The following is a 14,109-nucleotide window of genomic DNA, read 5'->3' on the forward strand; positions in this document are numbered from 1 at the left end:
AACACATTTCCTATATTGGTTTAAATTAAATTACTTGAAAGCACCGCTATACGTATTTACAAGCTCATGCAAACAAAAGTACACACACACACACACACACACACACACACGACCGCAGAAATAGACCCAGACCTTAGTTGTCAAATTAGCTGCTTTTCAAGCCGCAGCTCAACCCCGGCTCGCTGGCCCCAGGCTATATAGTGACATTATTTAAGACCTCGAGCGTTATTAAATCATGATCTGTAAAGCAAGGAGGCGGACTAGTCCTTGACTTAAAAACACGGATCAATGAGCAGATAGTCTTTGAGGTAAGAGCATGTGCAAAATCTAAACACACCGAGAGTCATGTCATATTTCCTATTGCTTAAAATGCCAGCTGCTGTAACAGTACTAAAAGTCTTTTGACGACGACGTGAAAGACTGAATTAGAACCACATGCTAGAGCATTTTTCAGACGGGGTCCGGCAAAGCAAAAAAAAAAAACGCAAACACACACACACACACACACACACACACTTTTTTTTTTTTTATGCATCTTTCACGGTTCCTGACTAGCAGTTACAGTTAATTCAAAACACCCCGAGTTTCACCTAATTTTATCTATTGCTTAAAACCTTTTGACAGAGGAGCGAAAGACTTAATTAGAACCACATGTTAGAACATTGCCCGGGACTTCGGTCTAATTCGTCTTAGTGTGACAGTCTGAGCCGGAAAAAAAGCTTACATCCCTGATAAAAAAGCATTTAACCTTTGAGAGATGACGCTAATAGAAGCGCAACTTCAAAAAGAGCTAGAGGATTATATAAAAAACATAAAACAATCTTCTTACCAACAATTCTTGGTCCTCAGACATGTTCATAAATGGAAACGGTGCTCAGTCATCAGGTGGTGAAATCTTTCAGGGGCTTCAGCTTTTCAAGCGCCCGATGTGGTGGGAGAATGAAGGTGTCACCAGCGCCGTTGGTTGGAGCGTCGTAGCTTTCCTGAGAGCTCCAGCCTGAATGTTCTTGCAGACCTCACGTTTTTATACCCAAAACCCGACAGTTTCCCGCCACAACTCACAATACCACGTATGTCTTCGTGTGTCGAGAATTAAACGGTATAATCCACTAAGCATTTCAGGTTGAATATAAACAGCTGTGCATTAACGTGGCAGCAAGGTGCTGAAAAAAGTCAGACCGCCACGTAAAGTTAGGCCCCCCTTTTTTTATCCATATTTTTTGCAAACCTCGACAGCACACTAGGCACCATATGCGGACAATAGCCTGTCTAAGCATTTCAGGATGAATATAAACAGCGGTGCATTAACGTGGCAGCTAGGTGCTGAAAAAAGTCAGACCGACACGTAAAGTTAGGCCCCCCTTTTTTTATTCATATTTTTTGCAAACCTCGACAGCACACCAGGCACCATATGCGGACAATAGCCTGTCTAAGCATTTCAGGATGAATATAAACCACGGTGCATTAACGTGGCATCTAGGTGCTGAAAAAAGTCAGACCGACACGTAAAGTTAAGGGCTTTTTTCATGCAATTTATTTAGATACATTTTATATCACAGAGTAAAAATGTTCGGTACAAATATGATTTTAAAAGTCCAATGAGAGCGTAAAATAGACCTTGTGGATGTCTGCTAGTTATCATAAACACTGTAAACATGCATATTATCAGTGAATGAAATACAATTTTGCATCGGTCTGTTATTTACACGGCCTCTTTTCAATCTGCGTAATTGCCTCAACACAAACCTTGTTACTAGAGCATCATTTGCCTTCAAATCAGCTGAATACATTTTTAAAATGCTTTCAAAGTCTACACCACGGCATCTATGAAATAAATAAAACAAACAATGTGCCCCGCAGGTAAATGATACATCATCCTGAATCTGGTTTTCATGAAATGTTATTAGGCCTGAAGTGTTTCTTTTTAAAAATTGCCATATGGTATTGGGGTACAGATAACTGTTTGGTGGCACGCCATAGGAGTCAAAAAACTCAGAGTCCTTTTCCGTTAGAAATATTGCTAACCAGTGTCGACCCCTTTGATCTTTACCGTCTGTATTAACTATTAAATGAAGCGGTCGCTGGCGATTACCCAGATACATTGGTAGAGTGTCAGCTGCGAATACACCTAAAAATGAATGTTTTGCCGTCTCGTCTTTGGCGAGAAAACGTTCCAGTTGCCACGTATTCATCACATATAGTCGATTAGCACCTCTCGCCTATGGTTAATCTGTATAACATTCTGAAAGACAGCGTAAATCAGAAGGTTTATAGTAGACGGTAGAGCGGCGCTAAAACGGAGCTCCAGACGTACATTGCCTGATTTTTGTATCGAAAAATGGCCGCCACCCACGTCGTTGTCAGGGCATAGATCGAAAGCCAGCATAGAATAGCCTTTCGAATACTCTACACGATCCACAAAGAAGGGTCGGTCTGATGCGTACTTCCCAGCAACTTGCAGCACACCCAAATATTCTCTAGCCACACCCCCAGTTCCAAATGACGGCGTGTATGGTTTTGCCGGTATAGCTTGGCCGTCTACGGAGAGGCTGCTGTGAGATATATTATAATGCTTGAAATTAAAGGGGTTTCTGCCATATTCACCGCTAAATGCTGCGTTATCGACCAGCGCTACTATTACAGTTCTTGGCAAAAATCCGAAAAAAATATTCTCAGTATTCGATAGTAGCGCACCGGCTGGGATGCTGAACACTTTGAGCTCCACTCTTTCGATGGGGTACTTGGCATTACTGGTTAACAGAGTCTCGGCGTGAGCTAAACGCACCACTGGGCTCACTTTGACACGTTTCACAAATAGTGACGCCGCTAAGATATGCACTTTGTAATTTTCTGCGTCGCCGCTCATTAAGCAAAAAGTGTCTTTATTTCGAATCAGTTTAATCTTCACATCTAGACCGTTAAGCATTAATTTGTCTTGGAAAAATAAATCGCAGTGTAATTGCCCAATCAGTTCCACTTTACGACTTCGGGCTGTAAAGCTAGCTCTGCTCTTAAATCCCGCGTTAGCACCGTTTAAAGTCGTGTCCTCGTGCTCTCCAGCGGTGTCTCTGTAGAAGAGACCTGCAGAAAGTTGGCGTTTTAAAGTGGGGTCCCCATAATTAAGTACCGTTTCGAGATAAGCCCTGTATGGATACGTGTTGTTTGACTGGCTGATGAGCCGGTCGCCGAGGCTCACATCCAGTTGGTTAAAAAGTGAGGCTATGGGGTATGGAGAAAACGCCACTCGGGCTGCGGCGTCCAAATCGGATCCGTCTGCGTTAGTAATTTTGCACGACAGATAAATCAGGGTAGCTGAAAGGTCCAGGTAGTCATCCGACCGAGCTATGAAGAACTCTAAGGGGGCTGTGTCTGACAGGGCTGAAAGTGGCGGTACTTCGACATATAGAGAACTTTCAATGCTGGTTTGCGTTGGTGGTACTTGGAATAGGTCCAACTCTGACTTTGTGCATTCCTGGGAACCGCAAGGGACGGAGGCCATGGTCCGATTTAAAATATGTTGCCCTTAGAGACTCGTTTTTTTCCGTGTCTTCTCCGGGTCTTAAGCGAACTCTTTTGAGCCGGTCGCCGGCGCTTCACAACGCTTTGAAGGAACGCGGGCGGCCCCCTTAGTGATACACCCCTTTTTCTCTTCCTTCCTCTTTCGAGATAGATTAAACCTGAGCCTTCTTGACCCGTTTTGGTAAACTTTTTCATCACCGCCCCCGAAACGTGCCCTGCGACGTCTCGGGCAATATTTGCTGCAGCGGTTTTCACGTGCGGTTTTACCAACTGGAACCCTCTTCTTAAAAGCGGTACTGCTTTTCTGAAAAGGCTTCTGAATATACCGCCAACACCCGCCCCGTACATAATAGGTGCCCCGTGGAACCCCGGGAGGCCTGAGCCGGCTTGTGCTCTATAGTAATCCCTATAGAGCGACGCGTCGCCGTAATTTTCAGGTAAAATCATTATTCTAGTACACTTCACCACGTCGCGGCCTGAAATGAAGCTTCGCTATGACTTTACCCACTTTAAATCTTATATTAGTGTTCAAATCGTCCTTCAGTTCCAAAGTTATTGTGTGAAAATGTTTTTTGCTGATCGGTACATAATCTCTTTTGGTGTAAATGATGTTTATCATGCTATTATTCTTGCCTGTGATTTCCACGCACCGGAGGAGAGGCACGTAGCTACCCCCCACTCTCTGATGCTCTATCACGTCGCAGTATACAAACATCATATAAAATCCGCCGTGTACATCCGTGTAGGCTTTCCCCGCTGATGAAGAGTGGTGAACGTTAGGCGTCAGCCCCAACACTCTCCCCAGTTTTTCACGCACCAAAATACCATAGTCTTGAGCATTCCTCAACTGCACTTTTCGAAGTCGTGGTTCATACGTTAATCTAAGGTCAACAAGTTCCGATATGTTACCAATGGATTTATTCATTACTTCTACAATGTCTCGTATGTTGTCATAGTGCCCCGGCGGGAAAGAAAGTTCGTGGGCGCTTTCCTTCTTGCGTACCACCGTAAATCTAACATCCTCTGTTTCAAAAGTGTCCCACGTGTGCGGGTACTGAATTTCTGTTAGGGCCACCTCCCAATCTCCTTGTAGATGAATAGGTTTTGCTAGTTTCACCGTAAAATTTGAAATTTTGTTATTAGGGAAAGTGTCCAAAGACGCGTTACTCGGGAGCGTCAGATAAAAAGGTCCGACCTCCATGGCGCTTCCGCGGTACCTAAATGCCTATATCCGCTGTTGTAGACTTTGTATATCCTTTAATTCACTCTCAGAGACCCAACTATTAAATTTATCAGGCCATCCCCGCCATTTAACTAGGCACTGTCTTTGTGCCCCGTGCCCCTTCTTTGCCAAAACGTTCTCAATACGGTACACACGATCTTGATCCTGTTTTATTTTTTGCAGCTCTTCTTTGTAAAAACACCCTTCGACCTCCTCCCCAGCATAGTCTTTTAAGTTAAAAACTGTAACGCCTGAATGCTTGGAAATCTTGTCTATCACAAAGATCTCATCTGTAAAAGTCTGCTCATACCCCTTTTGAAATACCCCCTTGCATCTAGATACCCTAACATGATCACCTTTTTTGAGCGTGTTTTTTGAAACAGGGTTGTTGGTGAACACGGACCCGTACACAGTTCTCCAAATTTTCAACTCATTTTGCGGGGATACTTCTACAGGGGACGTCTTAATGGTTCTATGATAGCTATGATTGTAACTTTCAATAAAATCTTGTAAACGATCTATATAACGAAATGTGTTGTACGCTGTAAAATACCGCCAAATTCGTGCCTTGAGAGTTCTGTTGAATCTTTCTACAATCGCCGCCTTCACTTCGTTGTTTGTAACAAAATGTTTTACACCATACTTGTTCAGCAGAGCTTTTAGCGTCTTGTTTTCAAACTCTTTTCCTCTATCTGTTTGTAACTTTTTAGGAATTCTCCCGCTGCTGAAAATGTAATCAAAGGCTTTTGTGACCGAGCTCCCCGATTTTTCCTTCAGGCCAACGGCGAATGCATACTTTGACAGTACGTCTATCACCGTTAATATAAATTTTACACCATCATTAACCGCGGCATGTTCACGGACGTCTAGAAGGTCCGCCTGCCATTGATGATTTAAGCCGCTGACTATCACACGCCGTCTTTGAAAGCGCTTTCTCGACCCCTTATGTAGCGTGTAGGCATCTTCGCCCGATAACCAGTCGCGTACCTGTGTTCTTTTAACACCGTCGTTGTGGATTTTGCTCTCCTTGTACAAGGCTTCTACACCGCTAAAACTACCAACTTTCGAGGGGTTGTAATAAACTCTTTTGAAAAGCTTCTGCATCGTAGCGCTTCTTGAACTAAAATACCGCAACCCCTACTCCCGCCCCCCTATTCTATTAATTCACTTTTGTTTTATTATTTTTCTTTATCAAATAATCAGAACTAGAAGCCGGTTTATTTTACAATAGTAGATTATTTAATAACACACGAATTAAACAGTGTATGATTTAAACTGGTAATATAGGAATGTACAGCGCTATAAACGATAATAACGATAAAAACATAGATATTTAACACAATGCTCTCAAAAACTCGTGACGTAGAATCAATATTTGGATTTTGCTAGCTATGAACGGTACCAGTCTTCTTACATCCTCCCCACGCCCCTTCAAGAAGGCTCGACAAAACAAATCAGATATTGTATTCATGAAATTGAAAAACTGTTTCTTATTCAGAGTAGTTCCTAGGGTGCAAAATGTCCGCCTGATATAATTGTCGATGCAATCTTCGAGCACGTCGTCAGCGCCCAAGAAGATTTTGCTCTTTTCAACGTCGTAAAAGCCTCTAGGTTTCTGACCCAGTTCTTTTTCAAGCTCTTCGATGATTTCACATCGCTTGTTACGACATAGCGCGGTCGGGCGAAACACTGGTTTGGGGTACGCCATCTTTGCTCTGATCAGAAAATAAAAAGCGTCTTCCAGGCATCTAACGCTCGGTCGCACGCCGATCTCAACCATGTGTCGAAACACACTTTCCTGCAACGGAAAAACACACATACATAATAGTAGCAATCGCGAAGATCATCATGTTTTCATTTACTCTACATTAAGAAATGTCATGTTCCTCGGTTTTAAACTCCTGTAAAGATACTTGATCTTAAAATATCTACGGTAATTCTTCCTTCTCAAATGCTGTTTCATTATCAAGCGTATGTCTTCATCACCCGCTTCATACATACTTTTCACATGCTCTGATGGGGACTGTACTCTCTTAATATACTTTAAAACATTCGCAATCATCTTACTACAATCTTCGGGTACTGACATTTCTTTCAAGCCATAGACCGCCCCCAACGTCGCCATAATCTTATAGGGGTCCAGCTTGTAACATAGTTTCCGTATCAAACTGTCTTCATATTCATCACCCGTCGTGAGACAGTCGTGATGCAACTGACTCGGGTCGTCAATTTTACAACCTTCGCATTCGTCGTACCACCCCGCCTTTAAGCACAATTTTATGATCGCGGCTATCGTTGTCAAAAGTCCGCGATATCGATCCGTGCTCCAACTTTCACCACGACAAAATTGTACAATTGCGTCTAAGCGCTTACAGCTGCAGTTTTTATGCGTTACGGCAAGTTTTTTCTGTCTTGAGCAGCAGAGACATGAAAAACGTAGCGATGGCTGTGTGACTTCCACAGTCGTGCTAGCGGTTTTGTCGCCTGGGGCTCCTCCTCCTCTCTTTTGCTGATAAAAAGAAAAAAGGGGTTTTTCGACCTCAGCCTTCCTCACAACTACACGCCTCATCATCACACTCTTAAACACCCCAGAGGATTTGCCGAAAAATTGCGGTTCGTACTTACTTTTCGTTTTCCAACTTCGCACTTTTCTGTTTCGTTTACAGATTCTTCTCCGGAATCCATCTCTGTACAGTCGCTGGAGTCCTCGGGTTCAGGCTCTTGCAGGTCAATACCCTCGTCATCTTCACTTGGTTCCGCTCTTCCACCGCCGTCTGTAGCATCGGAGGTATTGCTCGCCATTTTAGCAATGCCACCAACCGCCTCTTCGCAGGCTCCGGTCTCGGGCTTTATATTCGGCATAGCCGATGCCTCGACGTCTGTCTCGGGCTTTTTATTCAGCATCGCCGACGACATCTCCGACGTAGTACCCGCAGGCGTTGTTGGCGCGCAATTTTCCTTATCACTATCGTCGAGTTCTGCAGCGTCGTCTGCAGCATTTGCCGCTTCCTTCAGCATCGCTGTTATAGTTTCTCCAAGGGGTCCCGCTTCCACGCTAGAGCAAGACATTCTCAAAGTTGTCTTAAAGCTCGAGCTTTTCTTTGTCGGCAAAAAGCGGGGGTTTCTTAACACACGGTCCTCGGAATGCTGGCTTATATCCTCTGTGAACATACTAGACACGCCCCGCGGTATGTTTGTAGACTCGTATTTCACACTACCCCCACTTCTTAGCAACCCTCCTGCATGCGTGGTCGATTCATACGTTTTTGATTTCATCGCAGTATCATTTTATAAGCCTTGATTCACAAATCCTAACTTATCGTTTTATACGCTTTTTGATTTCATCGCCGTATCATTTTATAAGCCATGATTCACAAAATAACGACCTATAAAACAATAAAATGCTATAATCTTATCAATACGTTATAAGGACCGATTAAAACCCCGATTAAAATCAGACTTGGAACGCGTCCAATATAGACACACGGACCAAAGGGGCGTGGTCAAAGGGGCGTGGCCACCTGTCAAAAAATACATGGTGACGAGTAGTATACAACCTATACTACTCACAGCCCCCTGCACCTGCAGGAGCCGGCATGTTTTTCTTTGTTTTTAAATAGCATGTCCTGGTGCCCACCCATAGCATGTCACAAACAGCCTTGCCTCACCCCGGGCACCCCACAGCTGGTCTAACGTTGAGGTCTACTGGGAGGCCCAGGGCCCTCACAGCCCCACCGACTCCCCAGTATGCACCCATCCCGGGTGTAGCAGGAGCCGGCATTGCTTTAACCCCACAAGAACAGTTTTCTCGTGCTCCCATAGAGGGTCAGGGGAAGCAATTAAAGCATTTCCCTGTTCTTGAGTGCAGGCAGGGCCGTTCTTTGTTCTCCCATCAGGTGGGGCAACCGTGGCAGATTCCCTGCCCACGCTTGTGGGGAGGGACACAAACGGTGTCCCATGGATTGGGGATCATGGGGCTAGGGTAGAGCTCCATTTTAATTAAGTTATCGGCCCCAGGCGAAGGGGTGCCTGGGGCCTTGTGAAGGCATGGGGAGTGGGGCTACAACACCCTCCCCCTGAAACATGCCATATGCCTCACCCACATCCCACCAGAAGGGTCTTTAAATAGAAATGGTGAGAGCCCATGCTTTCCTTTTTTCAGTTTTTATTTTGCCGCAGTTTAACAGCTCCCCCGTGAATTTACAGCAATTTTATTTTCAAAAAATATTTTGACCCTAGACAACCCCACCACCAGGCATCGTGGTTCAGGGTATCCCTTTCCTGCCGCCTTATGTTTTTCTCATTTCTTCAGGATTTGGGAGATGGCTGCCACCACTTCCTGGTTGAGGAAGTGGCACCCACTCAGATTTCAGGTTGAGATCGGTCAGCTCTGCGGATCCTCCACAACGTGATATGTACAATTCTTTTATACCTTCTTTTTTCCAAAACTGATAAATGGATTGCCACCAAAACACAAAAAATCATTCCTTCTGGTCCAACAGCTAGCTTACTCACAACTTTGATCTAAATCCGTTCTGCGGTTTAGGCTGTAGCTGTGTCTAAGGTGGCTATGGATCACCCCGAAAATGTCTATGTGTAAACTAATCACATACTAGCACATGTGTGGAGATTTGTTAAGTGACGCCAAAGTTATTAGCAACACAAAAAAGGCATATCCTATAGAAACACGATGCTAACTATGATTCCACCACTGGTTAATATATACATATATTTAAAGTGATGTTATAGGTAGGTTAACATGTCACTGATAACATTTATGTTTTGAATTTTAAATAAACAAACAAATTCACCAGTTATAGAAGAGCTAACTATAACTTGCGCCCGTGGTGCTAACTATAACTTTCGTCCAGCCATTCACTACTTATGACCTCACATATTACATCACAGATGACATTTTCTATGACATTTATGACATCACTGATGACATCTTTGGCCGTGCGCACTAGGGGGTGGCCATAGGGCTTGGCCTGCTGACAGACCCTGTGGTCAAATCCCCAGCAGGTGGCCAACCCCATGCCGGGCACAGCATTTGGCATGTGCCAGACAGAGTTGCCCTTCGGGCCCCGGGACCCCATCGAAAACAAATATTGGGGGGAGAGATTGTGCAGCTTCCCCAAACCTTAACTGACTCTGAGGATGTTATTCGGACAAAATATCGAGTGACATTAATTTCGAGTTTTTAAAATCCTGTCACAGAAGTATCGTGATGCAGGAATATTGTTGACACAAATATTGTTTTTTAAGGTAAATAATATTGTTTTCAAGAATATTGTTGTTGTTAATATTGTAGACAATAATATTGGTGTAAAAAATATTTATTTTTAATTATCTTTATGAGTTTTAAATAATACTGTAATGGTATATGATATATATATATATATATACATATATATATATATATATATATATATATTTTTTTTAAATTTAAATATTTTTATTCCACCATCGGTTCAGGTACATTTATACTGAAACATCCGTAAAGAATAAAACATTCTTAAACAAGAAAAAAGAAAAGAGAAAACAAATCCTGAGAGCCTACAGAGGCGCAGTACAGTACTATTAAGTTACAGAATATAGCAGCTCTGACAAAAAAAAGGGTTACACAAAGATCAAAACATAAACAGCAAAGATAGTTACTCCAATATGTTTAAATCACTGGATTGTACCTGGAGTGCATTCATCCTGATTTTCCAATCTGTTACAGGGGCCCAAATAAGTTTCCCTAATTTCCTAGTCTTCCACCCTTTCTTCTCATACAGACCCTTTCCCAAATAAAACATAGCTAAGTCGTGTAAGTCATTGTTGAAATGTGGGGGGATTAGGGGCCACCCATGCAGATAACACACAAATTCTAACAACAGCCATGGCAAGAAGTGCAAATTTCCAGTGAGCTAACAGCGTTCCGTCTCGAGCCACACCTAAACCCATCAGCTCGGCAGACAGTTTTATTTGGATCCTCAGGGTTTGCCCCATAAAATCCTCTATAGCTCTCTTAAGAGGTTGCAAGGCAGGGCAAGAGGCAAACATATGAAGTATATCTGCCTCGTCGCCTTGGCAACGGGGACAAAAAATACCATCAGTCCCACCCCATTGAGCTATCTTAGCTGGGGTGTAATAGAGTGAAACAAGTGTTTTAAAATGTTGTGCTTGGAGGCTCGCTACTCTTAAAAGGGTGTAGCCAAGCTTAAGCAATGCCCTAAATTCATCCCCTTCAGTGTTCAGCTTCCGCTGCCATTTCTCAGGGTGTTTTTCTAAATCATCGCCCTGTAGTTGTCTCAGCTCTTTATAAATCTGGGCGATTGTACACCCATCAGGGTTTTGGACACTTCCATTACTGGATCTCTTGAGAAAGCTTTCGCTCTCCCCTTCTTCCTTAATATAGAGGAACGGATCTGGACGAATTTTAAAAACTCCCTGTGATCGAGGTTAAAAAGGATTTGGCCTTTCTCAAATGAGAGTATAGCATCTGGTTCAAAACGATCCCCCATCGTCTTCACCCCTAAAGCATCCCATCGCCACATAATTCCATCGTGAAAAATCTCGGGGAGAGGCAGATACCCAAATAAAGTAGTATAATAATTCATTCTTCCTAACCCCAGCTTTTTGCTGACGCCAGTCCAGACCGCTACTGCTGCCCCAAGGGTCTTGAATTTAACTTTTTTATAATAACTGGCTTCACTGAATCACAAAAGCCAATTAGGGGCTTCTCTTTCTAACAGTAATTCATATACATCCGGAGAAGCATCGTTCCTCAACTGGTCAATGACCTTTCCACCCAATAACCCTCGGATGTATTGGACCACCGTGGCCCAATAATATATTTTTAAATCAGGGACCACCCAGCCCACTCTTTCCCTAGATAGGGACATATATCTAAGCGCTCTTCTCGTCTTCCCTTGAGCCCAAATAAATCGGTTAATCAGCCTCTCCATTTCTTTAAACCAACGATTTTCAAATTTCAGAGGTATCGTCCTGAATAGATACAACATTTTGGGCAGGAATATCATTTTGATAATGTTGCATTGACCCACAATCAAAAGATGCAAATTATTTAGCCTATCAAAGTCTTTCTTGGATTTTTGAATCACGGGGACAAGGTTCTTTTTCGACAACTTTACCTAGTTCTGATGTTATAATAAACCCAAGATAGGTGGCAGATTCAGTTACTCTTGGATCCGAGATAGAGAGCATGTCATAAACTAAAATTTGTGTCTTTTCACGGCTAAGCCGATAGCCTGAGATCGCCCCAAAGCATTCAGCCTCATGCTCTATTTCCATTAAAGCCACAGATGTATTTGCGGCTGTTATTGCCATTCATCAGATTATCCCAAAATCTTAGTTTCACATCTGTTTAGTCCAATAGGGAGGATACCCTTATTTGCCTCAATTTTCCAAATCAAAGGGTCAATATAAAAAGCAAATAAGAGGGGAGAGCATTGACTCCCCTGCCTCGTCCCTCGTGTGATAGCAATTGGGTTGCTTTGTCCCCCCATCAACCGGAGTTGAATCTTAGGATTCCTATATAGTTTCCTACACCCCAATTCTCAAGTACAGCCCAAAGATAGCCCCACAAGACCCTATCAAATGCCTTCTCTGTGTCTAGCAGGATAAGCGCCATAGGATCTCGCGTGACAGAGGTACCATCAAACAAAGTACAGACTCTGCGAATATGTTCAGCCGTGCCTCTGCCTGGGATGAACCCGTGCTGGCGGGGCGAGATCACCTTCCCAATCATGGTACTAAAATGATTCGCTAGGATTTTTGAAAAAAACATTGTGTTGCTATTCATTAGACTAATATATCTATAAGAACCAGGTTTGTTAGGGGGCTTTCCTTTCTTTAGATAAATGATCATACTAGCTTCTGCCCATGACTCTGGAGGTGTTTCCCCTTTCTGTGCCTGGCACATTACAAAACTTATATCACCCCCCAAAGTTGAAAAAAACCTTATACAATTCTAGTGGGATTTGGTCAGGACCTACAGCCTTGTCGGATGGCAGTTCCTTTAGGGCTCCCTAAATGTCTTCATCTAAGAATCTGTTCTCCAAAGCCCTTGAGTCTTCTTATGAAAATGTCTGGCTGTGAGCAACGCTAAATATTCTTTTATGTTCTTGGGTTCCCAGAGCACATTTTCCCTGTATAAATTCTCATAATAGCTTTGAAATACCATATGTACTTCACTGGGTATTGTGACTACTTCCCCCACTGAATTTTTAATCTCTAAGATGTCTCCCCCGGAGGTCTTCTGTCTAGTCCTTGCAGCTAACATGTGCCCAACTTGTTCACTAAATTCATAGCAAGAGTGTCTCCGAGCCAAGAATGTTCCCCCTGCTCTTGCTGCCATGATTTCACCTGCTGCAGCCTTTGCTAAAACTAATTTCTGGAGGATCTCATCTTTATTTGAGCAGGTGGCAATAGACCTAACCAGTAGTTCTTCTATGTCTAAAATTGTTCTATGCATGGTCTTAATCTCATTTCCTTCTTTTATTCCGGTTCAGCGAATAGCTCAGGGTTTTCCCTCTGATTCCAGCCTAGAGAGCATCCCATACCACCCCATACCCAGCACTACCCCTTTTGATCTCTAGGAATTCCTCAAGCCATTTTTTCATATGTTGAACATATTTTGGGGCCTGTAGCAGGGTGTGTTCAGAAGTCCAGCTGTGTTCCGGCACGCCCCCCCCCCCCCCCCCCCCTCAATCCTTTGACCCTCCAGGACCAAAGAATTGTGGTCAGAGATAACCAGAGAGAATTTCTTAATGGTACAAGTGGGGAGGAGAGAAGATGAGACCAAAAAATAATCTAGCCGTGCTACAGCTCTATGGCTCTATGCGGTGCGGAGTAGTACGTGCTACCCCACTCCTGTGGTTTTAGTTGTGCCCAGGCATCTATGAGCCCATTATCGTCCATCATCTGAATAAGGGCCCTGTGGACTTTTTTTTCCGACCTGTATATTTACTTGGATTCCCCTTCCACAGTCCATCTATGCCATTTATATTAAGATCACCACATACAATGATCGGTAAAGGCCACTTAGCCAGTTCAGAATTAAGAAAATCAAATATTTCGGGGTCATCCCCGTCAACCCATAAATTGAACATAGAGTAAAATTAAATCCCTGTTCTTGACATTCAACAATTACCCATCAACCAAACCTACCAGTTAAACAAGATTTAAACACAATCACCCCTTCTGTGCCAATATTGCTACCCCCCCGTGTTCTAGTCCTCTGTGTGGTATGTGCTATTAATTAAAATCCCAACTGTTCTAAGAGAATTTTCCGCGTCCCCTCAATATGCGTCTCCTGTATGCAAACTATGTCAGCGTGTAATATCTTAAGCTGTTTCTTC

At 43.3% G+C, this 14,109-nt stretch overlaps 2 protein-coding genes across 2 annotated transcripts in view; both read right to left on the bottom strand.

Annotated features, from left to right (window-relative positions):
* Positions 1-14,109, bottom strand: part of LOC146770421 (rho guanine nucleotide exchange factor 11-like) — a 327,379-nt gene that overhangs the window by 233,257 nt on the left and 80,013 nt on the right. The gene's annotated exons all lie outside the window — the stretch shown is intronic.
* Positions 5,958-7,912, bottom strand: LOC146770422 (uncharacterized). The gene is made up of 2 exons (XM_085640470.1): positions 7,367-7,912; positions 5,958-6,539 (listed from the first exon to the last, which is right to left on the bottom strand). Exons 1-2 carry the CDS (start codon positions 7,910-7,912, stop codon positions 6,075-6,077), a joined length of 1,011 nt encoding a protein of 336 aa, XP_085496596.1. The 3' UTR covers positions 5,958-6,074.

This window comes from Triturus cristatus, unplaced genomic scaffold (assembly GCF_964204655.1).
Source record: "Triturus cristatus unplaced genomic scaffold, aTriCri1.1 SCAFFOLD_367, whole genome shotgun sequence".
NCBI lineage: Eukaryota > Metazoa > Chordata > Amphibia > Caudata > Salamandridae > Triturus > Triturus cristatus.

Excerpts from the sequence above, each read along its gene's own strand:
- LOC146770422 (XM_085640470.1), bottom strand. The coding sequence starts at position 7,912 with ATGTTCACAGAGGATATAAGCCAGCATTCCGAGGACCGTGTGTTAAGA. Across the intron at positions 6,540-7,366 it reads GCGAAGTTGGAAAACGAAAA|GAAAGTGTGTTTCGACACAT; the intron begins GTAAGTACGAAC and ends TTTCCGTTGCAG.